The sequence below is a fragment of the Hydra viridissima genome, unplaced genomic scaffold (assembly GCF_058129835.1).
Source record: "Hydra viridissima isolate aposymbiotic clone 2 unplaced genomic scaffold, HvirCarnegie_v1 scaffold_14, whole genome shotgun sequence".
Taxonomy (NCBI): domain Eukaryota; kingdom Metazoa; phylum Cnidaria; class Hydrozoa; order Anthoathecata; family Hydridae; genus Hydra; species Hydra viridissima.
The window spans coordinates 7,206,698-7,228,746 of NW_028324313.1; the positions used below are offsets into that span (position 1 = coordinate 7,206,698).

At 27.5% G+C, this 22,049-nt stretch overlaps 2 protein-coding genes across 13 annotated transcripts; both read right to left on the reverse strand.

The window, feature by feature from the left end:
- Positions 1 to 348: 348 nt before the first annotated feature.
- LOC149879097 (uncharacterized) lies at positions 349 to 20,613 on the reverse strand. 12 transcript variants are annotated; one of them, XR_016446844.1, is made up of 25 exons: positions 19,925 to 20,046; positions 18,455 to 18,483; positions 18,254 to 18,340; positions 18,016 to 18,060; positions 17,763 to 17,837; positions 16,904 to 16,949; positions 16,285 to 16,343; positions 14,923 to 14,993; positions 14,702 to 14,754; positions 12,386 to 12,445; positions 12,267 to 12,306; positions 11,911 to 11,983; positions 11,565 to 11,645; positions 11,392 to 11,465; positions 10,980 to 11,280; positions 5,830 to 5,891; positions 5,640 to 5,706; positions 4,978 to 5,106; positions 4,706 to 4,834; positions 3,348 to 3,421; positions 3,020 to 3,077; positions 2,882 to 2,954; positions 2,657 to 2,724; positions 2,492 to 2,571; positions 349 to 545 (listed from the first exon to the last, which is right to left on the reverse strand). XR_016446844.1 is itself a non-coding variant. In XM_090071435.1 (25 exons), exons 2-25 carry the CDS (start codon positions 18,467 to 18,469, stop codon positions 492 to 494), a joined length of 1,908 nt encoding a protein of 635 aa, XP_089927561.1. In that variant the 5' UTR covers positions 18,470 to 18,483; positions 20,503 to 20,613; the 3' UTR covers positions 349 to 491. The 12 variants fall into 12 exon arrangements, 9 of the variants coding, with proteins under 9 accessions (XP_089927561.1, XP_089927560.1, XP_089927559.1 ...); XM_090071435.1 differs by lacking the exon at positions 19,925 to 20,046 and adding an exon at positions 20,503 to 20,613 and having other exon boundaries at positions 10,946 to 11,280; XM_090071434.1 differs by having other exon boundaries at positions 10,946 to 11,280.
- LOC149879098 (uncharacterized) lies at positions 6,602 to 10,006 on the reverse strand. Its single transcript, XM_090071432.1, has 2 exons — positions 8,318 to 10,006; positions 6,602 to 7,651 (listed from the first exon to the last, which is right to left on the reverse strand). Exons 1-2 carry the CDS (start codon positions 9,625 to 9,627, stop codon positions 6,724 to 6,726), a joined length of 2,238 nt encoding a protein of 745 aa, XP_089927558.1. The 5' UTR covers positions 9,628 to 10,006; the 3' UTR covers positions 6,602 to 6,723.
- Positions 20,614 to 22,049: the final 1,436 nt, after the last annotated feature.

A 22,049-nucleotide genomic window follows, 5' to 3' on the forward strand; every position in this document is an offset into this window, starting at 1 on the left:
AATTACAAAAAAGAAAAACTTTTCGTCCGGATACTTTTTCCACAGTCATTTTAGTTTTTCTTACCAAAAAAGACATCTACCTAGAGTAGTAAATGTTTGATGGTACACTTATATAGAGCTTGTCGAGAGCTACAAAAATATGTATAACAGTATGAGGTTTCCTTCATTTAATATAGAATAATACCTAAAAATAATTTGTCCGGATACTTTTTTCCGTAACTGTAGCAGGTTTTTCTAAACCTAGAACACTTTCGTTTAAAAAGAGGAAACGTTGTTAAGAAAATTTCTCCAGAGAGAACTTAAGAATATAAAGATCCTGTTATAAATACCTGACCAAAAAAAATCGCATTTTTTATTTGTAGAAACTTATTCCATTCTTTTAAAAACTAATTACAATTCATTAAACTTTTATTAAACATTTGTTGGTTGAAATTTCGACGCTTCAACACAACCTTCAAATTCCACATTTGCTTCATTCTGCATTCAACATTCTAAACTTCAACGTTCAGTAAACTGATGGCTCTCTCTACTTGAGTAGATACATCCTAAATGGATAAGCTAAAGATGAGCGAAAATTTAAAATGATTGAAAATAGCTTCAGAGAATTCAATCATCAATAAAACAGCGCAAACAAATTAAAAATGCACAAAGCCTTTTTCATATAACGAGAAAGATCATAAACTCGACAGTGTTTAATTCTGATTTAAAATAACAAGAGAAAAGTAACATGAAATCAACTCGAGTCAAAATCATTAAAAAAAAAAAAACTATAAGAATTTTTAATGTAAACAGTGATTATGTAATTGATGAAATATAAAACCCAATTATTATGTTGTTTAATAGATTAAAAAAAACAACTAATTTTATTCGTCATACATTGCAACAACGATATTTCTTTTCTTTGAAAGTAATTAAGTAGCAAGTGCTGGATAACCCCCAGGGCAAACCTGGCATGTACTTTAGCGCATGCCTACAAATTTTTCTTAAAGATTTTTATTTGAATAATGTATGATTTATTATCCGTTTGATAATATTGCCTAGATGAAAATTAAATTAGTGTTTTATCTAAAAAATATTTCCAACATTTACATCTTTTCGTTCGGTTACAGCAAAACCATAATTTCTTCTTTTAAAAAAACTTCAAAAGATTTAGGTTTTTTTTTCTATGGCACAGTTTTAACATCTGTGTCATAGATGTTAATATTAAGCATAAGAATAAAGAAAAAGCCTTCAAAAATTAAGACTTTAATATTAAGTAAAGAATAAAGAAAAGCCTTCCATCTTATTTACAGACTCTGTTCAACGTCACACAAAAGTGGTTCTTTAAAAAGATCATTTCACCAATTGAAAAGGTACAACCAAAATTGAATAGAATTCTGTTAAAGGAACAGAAAGTTAATCTAGTTACTAAGTTATATATTTGGTGTTTATCGGGTATTTTCTCGCTTTTCAGTGAACGTTTAATCAAAAATATTTTTTCACCTGATTCATTTCAGTTATTCTGAAGGTATCTTGGATTAAAGATTAACTCTTTAACTGATAGATTAAGCGAGTGAAAGTGACAATGGATTTAGGGGGCTCTTCTAGTTGAACTTCGTGAATTTGTCTATGCGGGCGCAATTGGTGTTGTATGTAAGGATCGCCAGTATACGGTATACTAAAAATTTAGTGTACAGTCTACCGTATAGTATACCGTAAAGTATACTGTAAAGTATAACGTAAACAAAACTTTTTACTAATTTTTTTTTTTTTTTTTATTACTATTATTACTATTTAGTTCAGATTAGAGAAATCTGTAGAATAAACAATCTTAAATCTTAAAAGGGTGAAGAGCAGCACAAACAGCCTCGTATAAAAATATAACAACTTAACAAATTAAAGTTTTTATCAAGTAAATCTAAAAAACAAAAATTGAATTGAAAAAAAAACAACACTTTAATCATGATAAGTCAAATAATAGACATGATCCAGTAATTCAATTCATTAAGAAAATATAATTATCAAGCCAGTCCAAAAATATTTCACAAATAAAAGTAAACAGGTATACTAATCTGTATACTAACTTTTAGTATACCAAGTATACCGTAAAGTATACCGTAAAGTTAGTATACCGTATACTGTAACCGGCGATCCCTAGTTGTATGTGAGGTGTTTCATGTCTTTATGCATTCATAAAAGCCAGAGATAGGTCCAGTTCTCGAAGTAATATTATATTAACGTGTTAAAGAAAATACTGTTATGAAAACATTCATAAAATGAAATGACGATGTTAAGCAGATACGAGTTGATTCTGAGTTAAACTCAATCTAATAATTTTTTAACATTTAACAAGTATATATTTTCAGGAGAGAACAAATACAAAAAAAAAAAAAAAAGTAATTAAAACCATTGAAGTAACTTCATAAATTATGATTGGTTAATCTTTTAAATAGTAAGATTACATCATGAATAATCGAGAAAACTTATTGCTTCAAATAACAATTGAGATTACCTGATTTGTAATAAACTTTAAACGAGTATCATTAAGCAGTTCATTGACCGATCTGGTATTTATTTCAGGGCGCAAATCATCTTAAAGAAATTATTTCAGTCTTAATTATAGAAACAACGATAACTATAATAAAAAAAAAGATAAATCACACAAATATCATCTTACCATACTTAGCTAGTGCAGCAATACAAGAAGCAAAATTCTCAGCTACTTCACTGTTGTCTTTGTTAAAACTGAAAAATTATGTTTAAATATAATATTGTCCATTTTCAGAAATAGAAGTACGAAAACGTATTTTTTGCCTATTATAACAAAAAACAACATAATTCTTTTTTTCAAAGCGATAAAAGTTAATCTGACAAAAAAAATAAAAATTAAATAAAAACTCACATAAACGCATCGCACAAAATTTTGATCCCAGATGTTTCCAAATTATTAGTTAAAAACTCATTTGCACAAGATTCTAAAAAAGTAAAAATCTTTTAATAAAATCATAACAATCAATTTCACCATCACCAATCTCCATACCTCCTACTTCAACAATACTTGATATTGCTAATAATGCATTCTTCACAACTTTGGGTACCTAAAGAAAAAGATAATAGCTACTAATAAACCCTCAGTTCTTTCTTTTCATATTGTAAATATCACTTTTCATTTCAAAAAATTTTCTTAAAAGAATGTCAAAATGTTATATGTACAAAAACATTTTTTGCAATAAACATTTGCCTTTGATTTCAAACTTATGTCAAATTCTTCAGCCTTTTCCACACCAAACACCTCCCCCAATTTTTGTACAAAAAACCAATTTTCTAACTTTACTCTAGAATTGTGTTGAAAGTAATAACATGCAAACCTTATTATGTTTATTGAGAGTCTGAAGCAATAGACTAATAACTGCAAAGTCTGCCATGCTATCAATAATTCCCTCTAAAAATGTTTCACAAAAATCTATACACCCATTATTAATATACACCCATTAGTAATATACACACACTTAACCGCAAAATTAATGCACCACTTATAAATTCGTCTTATTTTGAGAAATACTAAGCATTTCCCGGATTTATCAATTACAAAGTTGATAATAACGTTTATTGTTGCGCCTTTTGTAGGTTTTATTTAATTTCTAGACAAAATTTAAGCCGTGATCAATGTGTTGCAATTGTTACTTTGTCCAATGAAAGATTTTGTGGAACCTTTAGCACTGTACATTGGAGATGGATCCCTTTTTATGCAGGATAATACTAGACCACATATGACACATATTGTTACTGAATGCTTAATTAATTTTAAAATTCAAGTTTTGGAGTGGCCAGCTCGCAGTCCAAATATGGATCCAATAGAGCATCTTTGGGACATAATGGGACACCATGTTAGAAGCTAACACCTACCACCTAACAGCCTAGACAAACTGCAATAAAGTCTTATTATTATGTGGGAAGATATCCCTCAAGAAACGATTAGATCTCAAATTGAAAGTTTATCACAGCACTGTCAGGCTGTAATAATATCTAGAGGTGCTAACACTAGTTACTGATAAGTAAAATATTTTTCCATTTAAGCTGTATTAGTGTGCATAACAACAATAATTTTTTTAATTTATTTTGTTAAACGAACCATTTTTTTGGTTTCATTTTTTTTTCACTGTCCTCAAAGTGAATTTTATTATTATCATCGAAATAATTGTATTCATGTGTTTTATTCTTAATAAGTTTGTCAAAATATATATTAATATTGACAACAAGTAAAATAAATTGAAATGTATAAGTGATGCTTCACTTTTGCAGTTAAGTGTGTGTGTGTTATATATATATATATATATAACACGCGCGCTCTCTCTCTCTCTCTCTCTCTCTCTCTCTCTCTCTCTCTCTCTCTCTCTCTCTCTCTCTCTCTCTCTCTCTCTCTCTCTCTCTCTCTCTCTCTCTCTCTCTCTCTCTCTCTCTCTCTCTCTCTCTCTCTCTCTCTCTCTCTCTCTCTCTCTCTCTCTCTCTCTCTCTCTCTCTCTCTCTCTCTCTCTCTCTCTCTCTCTCTCTCTCTCTCTCTCTCTCTCTCTCTCTCTCTCTCTCTCTCCATATATATATATATATATATATATATATATATATATATATATATATATATATATATATATATATATATATATATATATATATATATATATAGAGAGAGAGAGAGAGAGAGAGAGAGAGAAAAGTTAAGGTAAACTACCTTCCATTGATAATGCCCACAAAGCAGAGCAAGCGCTTTTTGCAAGTTCAGCATCAGCAATATGTGTATCCAAAGCTTGACGTATATCTCGCAATCCTCGCTCCTCTGACAGAATTTTTACATTTTCCTCTGATAAAGTTTTATTAAAATATAAAAGTAAATATGTTACTAAATATCATATAAATAACAAATTGTAAAAAAAGTTTTGATAAAAAAAGTTAATAGTACTATTTTGATAAACAAAATTAATAATAGTAAAATTCATAAATTACCAACAATAGCTAAACTCCATAGAACACCACAGCAGCAAGTAGCAATCTCAACACTATCAGGAAATGATCTTAATGCTGATAAAGTATCTTGCACTCCTCCAAGTTTACCTATTTCTTTAGCCAAATCTTCTATAAAAGCAAGCTAATAGTATAAATTGCTTTTTTTTAATCAAAAATACTGTTTGCATAAATATTTTTGAAACAGTGATTTGTAGAATTTATCTCTTTTAAACTTATGAATCAAATGCCACCGCCTAATTTTCATTTAAATTATAATAATAATATATAATATGATATACTTATAATGATAATAATAACATAACATGATATACATATAAAATTATACTAAAACTACATACATATAATAACAATATGTACACTATATAATACACTAAAATTAATACTCTGTAGAAATCTCAAAGTTTCATTGGTTATTTCAAAGAAAACTTTTTAAAAAGTTTAAACTTTTAAATTTTTGATGGTAAGTTCTTATATAAAAAAAAAGAACTTTGCGAAAAAATTTTTTTACTGAAATTATAACATAAAATAAACTTCGAAAGAAATTAGAGGGTTTAAAGTAAGCTTAAAAGTCATTTACTTTCAATAACTTATTTTCTTGTCAAATTAAAAACTGGCTATAAACAGGCAAATATAACACTAACCATCAACAGATAAAGCCAGAAGTAGGTTCATAGCGGCAATTTGCAACTCTTCAAAAGATGGGTGAGACTAAAACACAATAAAGTATGAAATTTAAAATCCATATATAAATTTAAAAAAGCAATTAAAATAAAGAAAGAACTTTTATATATCTTATTTTTCATTTCAAATATAAATAACTGTAGTCTAAACCTTCATAGCAAGCATAACAGGTGCTATAAACTGTTTGCTGAAAATTTCATCTCCAATAGCAGCTAAAATGTTGCAAAATACTCTTATTATTACTCTCAAGAACTACAACAGTAACTGCTTTTAACTATAAATTAAAAATGAAAAACATACCTAACAAAAAATTTATAAGAAAATGCATCTTTCAGGGTGAGACAGCAATTGCAGACTAATTTTTTGAAAGTTTTCATAACTTAAAATATTCATAAAGTTTTGTGTTTTTTGTCTTTTATTGATGCCTAACAATGTAGTTTTGAAAACAAAGTGAACAAAATTTTTATTTATTTGAAAACTTTAAAAATGAAAGCAAAAACAACTAGTCATAAATTTGATCTACACAGGTTTACATACAAGAGAAGTGATCAGAATATATAAAGTGCCTAAAAGTACAATTTACAAGGTAAAAAAATGTGATATTGCTGAAAGGGCCCAGATGCCAACTCCTGTGAACAAAAAAGTTAACAAAAAGATTCACTGAATGACTTGAGAAACTTGTTAAAATTTAAAATAGGGGGGGTCCAAAATTAACTTTTTTTAGATTTTTTGTAGTTTAACCACTTTTTCTTAATTAATTTTTTATGCTGATTTCGAATTTCACAATTTTTTTACTTCATTATCAATATTTAGCCTTCTACTTCAATTTTTTAAAAAAGTGATTTTTTTCACAAAAGAATTTACTGTTAAATTAAATGAAATCATTATTATTTTCAAATATAAGCGATGTAAAACACATAGTAAATTTTTTTTCATTTTATTAATAAAATATGTAATCATTATGCCTATTTATAAATAACACAAAAAATTAGACATTGCACATCATTAAGATAGTCTAATATTAATAATAATTTGTTTCGATCTCTATTGAAAGTGCAAAATAACTTTGTGGAAGTCATCGTAGGTGATTGTGGATTGCTGTGATGACTTTCCAAGTAGAACCTTCAAATTAGTAGCATATTCTTCTATAGACATAAGATGGCGCTTTTTTGTATTTTTATCAAAAATCATGATTTTAAATAGAGCTGATTTCCGCGGCAATGACCTACTTGTATCTCTAAAATAAATTACTTCATTCTTCAATCGTTTTTGGCATTTTATCAGATCTTTCTCTTTTTCAATATATTCACTTACATCTGATCCACAAGTAAATGGGCCGCCTTGTAGTTTTAAACAAGTTAAAATAGAATTTCTCCTGGACGCCTGATGTAAAGCTTGTTGTTCTTTTTTAGTTAAGCCGCTTTGTCTCAGCTGAATCTGTCGCTGGTTCCAAATATATTCTATACTTTCAATTTTTCTAACAATAGGACCCATTTTCCGAAATAGCTCTAAATTACTTGAATCTTCATTTCTTAAATTATTTGAATATTTAAGAACATTACCACGTGAAACTGTTGAAAGTGACGGTTTTTTTCGAAGTCGATTGCTATGAGTTCCACACTGACGCTCAAGTTCAATATTATTTGTAATTGCTTTATCAACTCCAACGACTTGATTAAAAACGTAATACTCATCAGGTAACCGTTCATTGTTTCTTTCTCCAAACCCATAATGCTTTCCTCTTTGGTGTTGAAGAACTATAGCTAAACTTTTCCGAACTATATTTGCTAGAATAATGCAATCATCAAAGTTCTTTGATGAGTATTTTCGAACTACATCAACAACTTCTAAGCCATAATCTTCTTTAATGAGATTTTCAAATAGTCTCTTTGATACTCCTTGAACACATGGCTCTTTAAATTCAAAGAATTGTTGATTTATGACATCATTAGATAAGCTTGAATGCATCTTGCTAAAGAATATTTGCAGTTTAGAATGCGTGGCTTTACCTTTAGTTTTACAGAAAAATGGTGAAATGACTTGCATTCCAAAAGCTGCTACCACGACTAAAGTAACTATAATGTAATCAAAATTCATAGAATCTCGGACTAAACAAGCAAGTTTATTTGTAATATATTCATGTTGGTCCAAAAACTCCTTAAAGTCATCCCAGTGAAAGCAAACTATAGAAGAACATTTCGAAAGACATTCAAATCGAACATCTTTAAATTCAAAAAGAAAAATATCTTTGTTTTTACGCTGCATAAAAGTTTTAAATTCTTTATAATAATTCCATGGTTTTTGAATGAAACTCGGACCAAACAAGTTTAGTACCCATGAGAGAAAGGTTAAGGACAACGTTTCCGTACTTTTGTTAATAGATATATCTAACAGAAAGCCTTTGAAAAGGTTATCCATATTCATTTCATTTTCAATTTGATTTAGAACTTTTTCAATAGCTCTGTCAAAACCTAAAGCTGTATGTGAAGTGCAAAACAGTTGACCAGCAGGAATTTCTCTATTGAGTATATCAGCTGTGACTTTAGATATTCTTATATTATGAACAGTACTGTCAGTCATATGAACGTCTACCTTCTGGTATAGTTATTCTGAGGTGTATTTTGAGGCTTCCTGTAACATTTCGAATGTTGTTTTTATTCCATCTGCAATATTTGCTGTAGTTTCTGAAGCAATTGCTAATGTAGGCAAAGGAAAATAATATTCTCGGTTAATATGTAAACCAGAAGGTGCAAAGGTCCCAACATGTTTTCGAGTGGTAGAGTCAGTTGCGTGAGTTATTATATCGCCACTATTTTTAGCTTGAACAACTCTGTCTGCAATCAAGCCAAGAGAATACGCGTGCATCTGTTTTAGTTTTTTACGAATGGCACTGCGTGTTGGGAGTGTGTTAGAATCAATAAATGTGTTCTCAATAGCTTCACAATTATTTTTATCGTACTTTGATGTACGGTCAGTTTCATCTGGAATTTTCCATTTTGTTTTAAAAATTCGATTGCCGATTACTTTCAGTGCAACTTGCATTTCCCTCATCGAGAATCCTTCTCCATCTAACTCTGCACATGCATGGTAGATATCACTTAAGACTAAGTTTTTTGATTGTCGCACATTAGGTGGAACATAAGTATTGTGAGAACTATCTTCAAACATTAATTTTGATTTTGATCTCGTCATGTATGGCTGTTTTGGTTCACTTACATCAACAAACATCACTCTCTTTTTTTTAATTGGTTCAGTGTCTTTTTCAAAGAACTGATATTCATTTTTTGTTAATTCTTTTTCAAGAAATTCATCTTCATCTTCAAATTCACTTAACTCACTATCATCATTATCAACGTACATTGTCTGATAAACTGCTGTTTCATTTCTAATCTTTTTCTCCATTTTTCTTTTTTCATTAACAACTTTTTGATGGAAAGTTTTATCAACATTTTGACAAGTAAAATTTCTGTTACCACGCATGTTTTCTAGATACGAGTAGTCTTCAGCATTCATTGAAATACCGAAAAACTTCTCTAGCTTTTCACGACGTTCTGGATTAAAGCAGAAAACGTCAAAAAGTTTTTTAAGGGATTTGTTCATAGAAATACATCTACTTAAAAAACTATCACCTTGCTTGTTTTTGTCAACACCTTTTAAGTAGCGATATTCATTGATTTCACATTGCAGACGTTTTAAAATGGCCTGATATGATATTGTGTAGATATTACGCTCTGTCCAATGACTTTCTACTAACTTTGCAACTCTTCGACAAGCACTTTCAAAAGATACTTTATTGTTGACTTCGTTAAAGACAAGTGCAAGAACATCTCTGAGTAAAGGCAACTTTGTATGATAAAATTTATCAACTACAGGGAGACTTTCTAAAGGAGTTTGTTTATTTTGATTTAAAACTAGTTTGTTATTACGTCTTGTTACAATTTTTTTCATTTTAATTGATATCTAAATTTAGTTAACAATAATAAGCTATTTTTTAAGTATATAAAAGTTTTACGTTTTAACAAAAAAAGTTTTATTACATTTTTTTTTAAGACGCAACTATTATTCATTTTAATTAAAATTTATCCAATCAAAATTTAAATTGCATAAATTTTAAAATAAAGTTGCGTAACTTTATACGCAAAAAAACCGCTGCAAAGATTTTTCTTTTATATGTTTTTTTTTTTTTCTTTTATGTATCTTTAAAAATGTTTAAATAGAAGTAGAAGGCCAACCACAAAAAAATAGAAAAAACTGAATTGTTTTTAAAACTTTTCTACAAAAATTAATTAAGAATAACTGGTTAAACAAAATATATAGAATTTTGGACCCCCCCTAATTAAAAAGACCATGAAAAGGGTTCTAAAGGGCAAATATATTGTCAGACCAACCAGTCCAATTTTAACAGAAAGACTCAAAACTCTCAGATTAGAGCAATCAAAAAAGCTTCTAAATTGCTTAAAGAGCTATGAACAATAAATGACAAAAATGTTCTCAAATAAGAAGCTATTCACTGCTGACTGTGCCATCAACAGAAGAAACGATTGATTTATTGCTCAAAAAGGAAACAATGCCCCACCTGTGTACTATAAAAAGCATCCTCAGTAAAGAATGATATTAGGTGTTGTTGCTTCTAATGCTCCAAACTATGGGACCAAAAAAACCCAGCAGTTTTTAAAAGACAATATGGTTAGTGTTTTTTTCAGCCCAAACACTGTCTACCTTAATTAGATATCTGTTTTTGAAAAAATGGATATCTAATTAAAGTAGGCAGAGCAATCTTGAACTTTTCTTTTACAAATATTACTCAGAAATAATTTTTTTTTAACTCTAAATTTAAAATAAGTCCTCTTTACCCTGTAGGACAATCAAAATACACAGTTAAATGTAAACCATGATGAAATAGTGAATGAATTATACTTACTACATATTATACCATAAAATAATTATCTAGCATTCCAATAAACTTATTTTAAAAATATATATATATATTAGACTTTAAGAAAACCAACAATTAAAAGAGTGAAATACTCTATAATTTGCTTGCTTAAGACAAGAGTAGGTAATAGTGAATATAGGCATTTTCATTAATAACCAATGACTCACTATGTTTCATAGTTTATTCCTCTAATCTATCAATAATAAATTGAATAATGATCACTCTCTTAGAGGGATCTATTTGCCTTTTAAATACTTCCAATAAATTAATAAAAGCAATAGCATTGAGAAAATAAGTTTAATGTGAAATCTTAAAAAAAAAACTAATAACCTTTGTTAGCTAATATAGCAAGTAGTGTACATGCCTTTAATTGGATCATATTTTTAGCAATGTGTTTTCTCATAACTTGTATTATAAGTTTTTTCCCAACAATGCTTATGGTAGCATCTTGCTTGAACAGCTGAAGAAGAGCATCAAAAGCATCTAGCATATAATTGCTATTTAGCAAGTTATTTTCCATGTATGTTACCACAGCTTCTACACCATCTTTCCTGGGTGCTGGGTTAATAGATTCCAAAACGTTTTTTTGAATATTTTCTTTGCTAATAATGTTAGATTCACTCAATGAAAGGCATTCTTGAACATAGGGTAGTTCTAGAAGTTGGCTGAGCAAGACAAAAAAAAGAAAAACTTCAACAATAATTTGAAACATGACTTCATAATGAAATACTAAATACCAAACTTTATTTCTAAACAAAAATATTTATGAGCTTTACTTTGCTGTTGGACGTTGTTGGTAGTTTCTGCGTAATAAGGTACGTATAACTTGACATAAATCAGCTGTATAAATCTAAAAATAAATTAAATAAAAAACTTCTGTTAATTGTATAACTAGAAAAGGTTTTTAAAGAATATTTTTGTTAAGAAAAAAGTGAAAGAAACACTAAACCTCAGCTATATTCATTAGTGCCTCTTCTAAAACATGTGGTAATGACTTCATCTCAAATAAAATACCTGATATTTCAGAAGACTAAAAAAGAAAACAAATCATACACGCCTTTGCAGATAAATTTCTATAGATAAAATTTCATGGACTTGATAAATTTACAACTTTTGCAAGGATTTATGAGTATTTATTTTTGAACTGCTAGACCTTTTTTAAAAATGTATATTATAATGCATTAGAAATTTTAAATTAAAAGTTGGAACTTCAAATAAATTGATAAGTTAACTATTTATATATTTAAAAGCTCTTATTCAACTCAGAAAAAACATCAGAAAAAAACAAAACGCACATCTAAAAAACTACATGATGCCATTTCAAGCAAAATACAACCCAGACTCCATACATCTGAACGCTCATCATAGCTTTTCCAATTAAAGATTTTTTTATACAATTGTAGAGTTAATATTGCAAATATTTAAGATAACATCTTGAAAAGATCTGAATTAGCAGTTTTTAAAAAAAACAACTAACAGTAGATGACTGTGTTCTTCTACAATTAACTTGGAAATGTTGGAGTAACTTTATTTCTCCAAACAAAAACTTTTAAACTTTCAAACTTTATAACAAAGTTTGAAAGTTTAAAAGTTTATGTATACAAAAGGTATAGAAGTAAAACAAATCAAAAAGAAGTTAAAGGAAAGATACGGTCTTTCTAAAACCTCAGGAGCCATCCAGTTCATGGTTCCTAATATAAATACATACATACATACATACATACATACATACATACATAAATATTTTTTAGAAAATTTATTAGAACCAACCAACAGTTGTACAGGCTTTTGTTCTTGCATCATTCATAAAAGTTGCAACACCAAAGTCACCTAACAGAAATTAAAACACAGCTACCAGTAATATTCAACTCAACTATATTAGGGTGTTTTTTTTATATTAGGAAAAAAAAAATTTTTTTTTTATTTCAACTTGGCATATGAGCTTATTTTAGGTCATTTACTAATATGAAAACATATAGAAAAAATCAATGAGATTAAATAATATTAAGAGACCTCTCAAAAATATTATAGTTTTAAAAACCTTGTTATAGATGGCAATTTTTCAACTAAAGTTTTATTTCTTATTAAACTTTGAAGATAATAAAATTGATTTTTATTCTAAGTAATAAAAATGTGCATTTATTTCTAAAACGTAATCTTCTTTTGTGTAACTTTTTTTCAAAGATTTTTTTTTACCAAATATCTGATATTCTTTACTTGGAATGAGTTGCTGCTGCTTTTCATCTTAAGTAAGTGACATTAAAATCAGACACTGATCTCACTGCACATTCAGTACAATCATTAACAAAACACACTAATAGAACTTTCTTTTTTGCACTGTTGCAGTCTTGTAGGTGTGGCCATGTTTCTGGATTAATAACAAGAAAATCCGGAATTAGTTTTGGTGAATAAAAAAGATTTGTTAAGGATTTTGTAACAAACTCTTTGATCGGGAAAACTGAATATTTTTTTATTTTACCTGTCTTAAATTTTTTTCTGGCCTATGTAAGGTCTTAATCATAAAACTTTTGTTATTAATAAAAACAGAATCAGAAAAAAGTGCCATACCAAAGAGGTCTTCATTTAAGTACCAGACATCCTACCTTTTTCTTCAAAGCTTCTTTCCCACTTTGCTATCAATTTTTTCAAAGAGCTCTATAGTTTTGAAAAAACAAAGGTCAATGTAAGGAGAATTGCCACTATTTCGTGCACTGAGCCAACACTTTACACACACAGCTACATTGAATAAGTAAACTATTTTAATGCCTGTAGTTTATGAAAACTCAACTTGAACTGTTCATGAAAGCAGAAAATCTTATGACATGCATCTGGAGAAGTAAAATGTACAAGATTTAGTTTTGGTACCAACACCTCAAGTAACTTTATCAACTACAATTGCATTCTAAGTGTTGCTTTTGCATGATTTAAACTTGCAACAAGCAATAAATTATTGATTAAACACAGTTTCTCAAATTTTCAGTTTCTCAGTTTTTAGATATGAATTTGAATAAAGCCTATAGACAATCTTTCATTTTCAGTTGTATATTCTGTAAGGCGTTGCTGATAGCAATTCCTAATATCCAAATCTTCACTGAGTCACTACTTGTTTCTGTTGATGTTAATTATCTTCATACAAGTTTTTAGAGAAGGAGTAATCATATATATAATATATATACACACACACACATCTTTTTAAAAAAAAAACTGAAACATGTTCTTCATACAGCCCTTTTAGTTTTATTACAAAATTTGGTTTCCTAGTTGTTGGATTGTTTGATTTTGAAGTTGTTGAAATATTTGATTTTGAAGTTGTTGGCTGTATGCCAATTTGGAAAACCTCATTGATGACATTTAAACAACTTAATAGAAATCTCAATTTGAAATTATAAAACAGGTAATACAAAACCTATCCATCAGTTGAAAACTAGTTATATTTACTCACATTAAGAACATGAATCTGTTGTCCAACTAACCAAACAATTGTTGAAAATTGTGTTAGAATAATTATCTATAAACCAATTTCATGACAAATTAAACAAACTATTATATTTTGAGTTACTATTTAAAAATATGTTATTAGAGTAATTAATAATTAAAAACTAAATCAAAATTACTACTCTATCTATTTACCAAGTGTAAATTAAAATTTCAAAGAGAATTAAAACAAAAATATTACATTGTAATAAATATTTAGATAAAAAAAAGCTAAAAATAACCAAAAAAGTTGTCAAACTTGCAAAAACAAAAATTGGTCTGAGAGGTCACTCACACCAAAAGAGAAAAAAATTTTTTGAGGTCATCAAATCACAAAATTTAAGCTCTTATGCACAATTATTTCAAAAAAATTTTTTTTTTTTAAAAAAAAAACACCCTAAACTACATTTAAATTTTTTAAGGAATAATATCAATATTTTAATGAATAATGTAAATATTTTGCAAAAAAAAATTACCAAAAATATTCTTTTTAAAATTATAGATAATATTGATTCTGAGTTTTAATCAAATTCTGAGGCATTAAATGGAAAAGGAAAAATAAAGAAAAACAAAAAAACAAAAAACAAAAAAAACAGCAACAGGAAAAAATACCTAAAGCAACATCTAACTCATTTGTGATAAATATGTTACTTGGTTTTAAATCTCTGTAAAAACAAAACTAAAATTATCCATGGAATAAAACAGTCTACAAACCATCAACACAAGAAGTTATGCTTTCATAATAAAAACCACATACATTTAAATAATTCTTTTTAAGATTTAAGAAAACTATCAGTAAGCATGACAAAAAAAAGGATAGTTTTAGTATTTACCTGTGAATAACTTTTTTATTGTGAACAAACACCAAACTCTCTAACAACTGTCCAAACCACTTTTTTAAAATCTTTGTTGTTGTTAAATAAAACAAAAAGTAAAATCAGAACCTATTTCTACTAGTTAAATGTAGCCAAATGTAGAAAAATATTTAAGAAAGTATCAGAATTGAAGGGAAATATTAGAATATTTGGGTAGATCTTTGTTGGAGGTTGTTACAGCTGTTTAATTTATATTCCAAATACTATTTGCAGAGGCTGAAAAATTATTAGGAAATGTCAGGATATCTTCTTTCTCAGAACTTTATTTCTAACTTAAGCTTTTTACTTCAATTTTCCCAATTAGATTATGCAGTTTTTACCTGCCTGCTTGAATTCCATCCAAGATTTTGCAACACTAACATTGTTTTTATTTGCCAGATAAAAAAAAAGCATTTTTACTTCAGTTACATTTAAAGAAAAACAGATTTCAGATGCACACAAAAGGTAGGTGAGCAGTTCTTTTTCAAGCATGTCTGGCAATATTAATCTGTTTTTAATGTATCACATGATTATGTTAAATATCTCCTATTGCTCATCAAATGTTATGTTCTTACAATGTCTTGCAAAAATGTCTTTTGTTTTGTTTTTCTTTGAACTTATGTGAGTTAAAGCTCAATGTTTGTTGGCTTGAAATGTTTTTATTTCTGTCATAATCAATAAAAACTATAATCAAATCTCATTATATTTAAGTCACTCATATTGAAAACCTACATTTTCTGAAATATATCTTCAGCTCTGCCTTAGTACTTTAAGGTTATATTGAATTTCAGATATATCAAAAAAGGAACAATGATCAGAAGAAGTTCAATTTAATAGTTAGACTGCAATTTTTAATAACTGTTCAATAATGTCACTAGATTTGGGTAAAATTTTCCTTTACAAATTTGAAAACAAAACAAAACAAAAAACATTTTTACTACACGCTTCTCTGGTCTGGAATAAAGAGGAAATAATTTGTGATTAGTATTCAAATTGTTATCTAAAGGTCTTCTCTATCCCTTTTCACAATAATCAATGAGAATGCATCTGATGACCAATCTTGCTCTCCCTCATGTACAAACAAAAGCCTTTTAGATACAAATACCAATAAGTGTTCTTATTTTATACTTATTTTGTAGAAGAACTAATTTTATTTAAACTAAGTTCTTAACCAATTGCTAATAGCAATTTTGTGGTGTGCCTTAAAAAGAGAAAAAACTAGTATTTTATGGAAAAAAAGAAAAAAAACAAAAAAAAAAAACAACTTATAATATACAATGATCTTTTAAAAATTATCATAAAATTATAATAATAGTATTTTTAAATGAAATATATTTAAACCTTTTCTCCTAATGGCTCATACTTTGATCGTTTTTGTTTTAAACACTTTTCCAGGTCTCCTATAAAAAATATCTAATTTTTGTAGAATATATATAAAAAATTGAGTTTAGATTAGCATAATAGAAACGATTATTGAGAGAAATTATTCTCAGATTTAATTTTAACTTTAACATCTTACTGTCACAGTATTGTAAGAGTAAATTAATAACTTAATTATTAAAAGTAAATTGTTAACTTAATTATCAAAAGTAAAATTTGAACTCATTTATTTCAAACTAAACCTCAATATTCAAATCATTTATCAAATTCATTGAAAATTTATTTTCTTTTGCTTTAAAGTTTATCGCCTAAAAAAGTTTAACTAAACACCATACTGTTAAATAAAAATTGTCCAAACAATACGGGCTTAATTCATTCAATTAGAATCTCTGCTACATCCTTAATATTAATCTTCTTTAAAATAGCAACATACAGTTCACTCTTCACTAAAGTTAATATTTCAAGAGATAAGTTTAAAAATTCACTCAAAAATGTTGTTCGATAAAATCAAATTAAACAAAAATCATCTTTAAAATAAAAAGTATACAGCAAATGGACACTTGATGTGTAAAATACAAACCCATTTTATAATACTGCATTACAATGCACACAAACATAGCAGCATTCTATGAAATAAGTTAAAAAAGAATCATAATGACCTTTTCTAAATAAAAAAAACAAAAAAACAACAATAAATAAATGACACAAAAACTTAAGATATATTTAACAGGTTTATACTCATAGGTTGATAATGCACACATACAAAAGAACTTTAAACTTATAAGCTCATTTATGTTTTATTGCTAATTGGTTTTAATTACAAATTTAAAAAATTTCAGATGGTTCATCTGCATAAAGATTAATGGGATGCAAACCAAAGTTCTCAACTTGTGGAAATTTTAATTAAAAACACCCAAATCCAATATATTTTTATTTTTAAAAATTCTTTAAATTAAAACAAAACAAAACAGATTTACTCTTCAATCTTCAAAAATATTTATTTAAGCTACTCATCTTGATTAAATCATTCCTATTCTTGACAAAAATATTATTTAAAAGAAGAAAAAAAGAGATTGATATAGCATTATTTTAGCTAATAAAAAGATAGCAAACAACTTTACTATGCCTAAGAAAACAATATAAAGTGGGTGGTGAAAATTTAGTTTAGATAATAATCAAGCTAAAAACAAAATTTTCTTGCAAAATATTAAAATATTCATCCATGAGGAAACATTTAAGAAAAAGTAACTTAACTTGCAGAAGACTAAATTTTTTTTTTTATCTTAAAAAATTTAAGTTACACAATAGCAGTGGCTTAAATTATAAGTTTTAAAGATACAAAAATTATTTTAAATATTCAGGAATTATGATGTTTTTTGCAAAATTATAAAAAAAATACTTTAAAAATTGTTGTAAAATTTTTAAAATACATTAATTACCTCTCTGTCCCATGTTACAAAAAACTCTTTGTAACCACATATATAAGGGTGTTTCAATTCTTGTAAAGCCATTGCCTAGGTAATTAAAACAAAATCAAAGTATTTTCAGGTATATAAAACACTAGTATCATACTTTACTAAATTGAATAATAAAAAATCAAAAATAGACCAATACAAGTTTAAAAGACATACATAATATATACCTGCTAAAACTCCATCATAAATAAGTTCTTTATTAACATAATACACTTACTTCCTTAAATGCTTTATTAGCTTCAGTTTCATCATTGCATTCAATCTAAAAAAAAAAAAAATAAAGTCTAACTTAATGAGTTTGTTTTACTATTAAAGCCCTAGACTGAAAATTTGAATTTTGTAAAGAATGAAATTAATTCTTACAAAAAATTAGAAACTCAGTATAACTTTATTAAAATTCTCAAATTCATTCTACTTCTAACCATATATTTTAAGTGAACCAAATTTAACAATACCTTTTTTAGGACATACATTAGTTTATCAACTTTATTCTCCACCAAGTACACCTCACCTTGTGCACCTTTCCCAAGCTTTTGAAGAATCTAAAGTATAAACTAAACTTGTTTAACTATTTGTTTAATAGATCTAATAGAAAAAACTGCTTTTAGGTATAAATTTTAGGTATAATGAAATTTAAATCAAACTAAGATTTTTACCTTATAATTATCCATTCCTTCATTACTTCCTATTAGGAGCAGACAACAATTTTAATCTATAGCTATATATATATATATATATATATATATATATATATATATATATATATATATATATATATATATATATATATACACACACACACACACACACACACATTTACATACATTGAATGTACTTAGACAAGATAAATACATACATTATGTATGTATGTATGTATGTATGTATGTATGTATGTATGTATGTATGTATGTATGTATGTATGTATGTATGTATGTATGTATGCTATCAAAGTAATTCTTCTGTCAGCTTAGTGATAGATATTAAAAGTTTCATTGAATTTAGGCAAGCTTACGTCATATGTCAATATCATTTATTTGCATAAAATACCTATCGCTAACAACCTAGAGCAGATATTAAATTATACATTTTGATATAACACTTATCAAAAGCATTACATAAAAAATTGAACTTTTTATGTGGAGAAAAATTCTATCCTAAAAGTAAAATAGAAGTAGTGAGAGTCACGTAAACAATGGGAGCAGTAAATTAGATAGGTTTATTGACCACGAGCTGCGATTTGTGTTTACATATAAATTAGGGAAACCTCCTTTTGTTTAGTTGTCTCAAAATGGTTCGAAAATCGTTGCCTAGCAGTAACTATTTACTCATGAAATAATGTGCAATGGGCCAGAATGTGCTAAAAACCAGCAAAAAATTTAAAAGAACAAGTTACATTTATCTATTTAAAGACAAATTAAATATCAGAAACTGTTGACCAATATGATCAACCGAACCACTTAGATTAAGAATATAGCATTAAATTTTTGAATGTTACAGCTGAAAAATAGGATTTTTGGTTCATGGAATTTAACTCCGGCAAAAAATTGAGATTGGAGCACTTGACAACTTCACAAATTCTTAGGTTTGAAATTTGATTTGCATTTATAAAATTGAAAAAACTTTAACCGAACAAACATTTATAAAGTTAAAAAAAAGTCCACTGAATTTTCAAATTTGAATTTTAAGTTATGAATTATTTTTGTGAATATACTAAACATTTTTCTCTTCAAAAAAAAGTAACGAACCGACCTTTAAAATGAAAAGTAACTTATTTTTTGCTTCTATGTAGCGTTTCAAAGCCTTGAGGTTTTTTTTCATTTTTATTTATTTTTTTATCATAAAAAAAACTTACCATTTTTGACTTTAAGATACCTTTAGAATACCAAAACATAATTTGAAATATGCAAAAATGTGAATTCTTTATTACTAGGAAATGAGTATTGATTATTAAAGCCAAAAAACATCAGTTTCCAATTTTCTTTTTTTGAATATTTACTTAACTCTGGCCCACTATGCAATTTCTAAATGCCCTATTTACTCAATAGCTTTTTATATTTTATGTTAAATTTTTTATACAAACTGTTCATAAAATTCTTTAAGTTTCAAAGAGAAAATCTAAAAAATACCCTGGATAAAACTTTGACTGCAAAACTTCCGAAAATCAACAGAGCTTGGAGGAATTGTAAAACCTAAAGCTCTGGACGAACCTAACTACTTTTAGGAGATTTTACTCCGAGGAGAAACTGACCTCGTGTAAGCAGCAAAAGAACCTTTCAACAGAGTATTTCAACAGAACGTCAAACTTGTTTTAAAGAACTTAAGATAAGTTTTACAGATTGTTAATGGTCTGTAGTCGTGTTATCAAAAAGCACTCTAAGATTTTGGAGTGGTAAATATATTTTATGAGGAAAATGGTTTTAAAGTTTAGAAGGTATTTTGAAAAAGTCATAACGGTGAATTTTTTGTGAAACAAACAAATTGAATAACTTTTAAAAACAAACAAATTTGAATAACTTTTAAAAACAAACGCCCAATTTAAGTGGTACGATGGATTGGTAGATAATGCGATGAACGCCACTTTTTTATTGTTCATGAAATATTTATAAATCCCAAATTCAAATATGCCGCAAAGTGTGGACAGTTTTAAGTACTCGTCAAAGTTTGTATAACTCACTATGCCAAAAAAATTGCAGAAAATCAATACCAACGTTTCTGATGATGTTGAATCTTCCAATGAAGAAGTTGCAGAACTAGTCAGTTATAAACTAACTACACGATTACAATAAATTGCACCAAGGATGATCAGAGAATGTTTTGAAGCCGGGAATAATGTAGCTTACGGAAAGAATAAAAACTATTAGATTAAACCTAATAAACATTACCGTGTTTGGAAAAGTAGGAAGTGCAGAAACCAAAAAGTCTATAAACTGTCTTTTTATAAAAACAGAATCTTGGGTGTGGATGTTATGTTTCATGTTCCATTATCATATAACACAAACCTTTTGTCTTGTATCACCTCCAGATGGTAAGTAGTTAGACATTATAATACTAAATCTATTTTTTGGCGAATTTTCAAGCAGTGCATAGGAGATACTAAAGAAACAATCATATAAATGTTTAAAAAAGTTATGCCTTAAAAATGCTTTTCAATAAGCTCATGTCCGTCGGAACTGGAAAAGGAGAGTGAGCAGAATTTCGATATTTTTTAGCAAGGTCAACGTGCCCTTTTTTATTTTCGTTACAAATAAGTGCTTAAAATATGTTTAAAATTTACCTTATATATTTATAATTAGTAGAAAAATAAAATTTTTGTAATACAATTTGTTCCATGTTTATTAAAAATACCTATCTTTAAATTTATTGATGTAAATTTGCGTGATTTTCAATTTTATTATTTAACTACTTTTAAATGTAAATAGTACACCTTTTTTTAGTTTGTCTAACTTTTCCGGATTACGAGAAAATTAAACCGGGGGCCAATGCTATAAACAATTCGAAGTTTTTTTCGAGAAAAAAAATCTTTCGTAAAAACGCAATTTTTCACGTACGAAAAAAAGTTCGTAATCTCGAAGAATTTATCGCTGTTTGTATTTTTTTCGGCCATTGCTATAAAGCATAAAACGTAAACGTCACTGAAATTCACGAACTTTTTTTATCCTTAATATATAGTAGTAATATAATTGTAATTTTTATTGTAACTTTTATTTATTAGGCCTACTTAATGAATTTAATTAGTCATTAAGTATGCTGTGCTGTCTATTCTATTTTTATGAATATTTTTAAATTCTAGTATTTGGTGTTTAAAAAATCTGTGTAAAATTAAAGTAGAAACATGAATTTAATTTTTTCGGATGAAGACTTAGATTTCGAAGTTGCAGAAAATGAGCTTCGCCACCGATTGCCTCGAGAGGTTGGTGTTTAAAACATTACTTAAAATTACTATATATATATATTTTTTTAATGATTTTTTATCGAACAAAATCAGAAATCATACTAAATAGGCGCAGAAATTATATTTTTGTTTTGTTTTTCAATATCATTTTAGTTTAATGGTCGCTTTTTTAACGAAGATGTTTCTGACAACGTTTTTCGAGAGCAGTATCGAGTCCCAAGAGCTGTATTAGATTTTTTAGAAACTAGGCTTAAAGATGATTTGCAACATTATACTAAGCGAAATAAAAGCATTTCAGTACTTTTCCAAATAATGGTATTTCTTCATTTTATTGGCACAAATATTTTTTTTCATGTTCT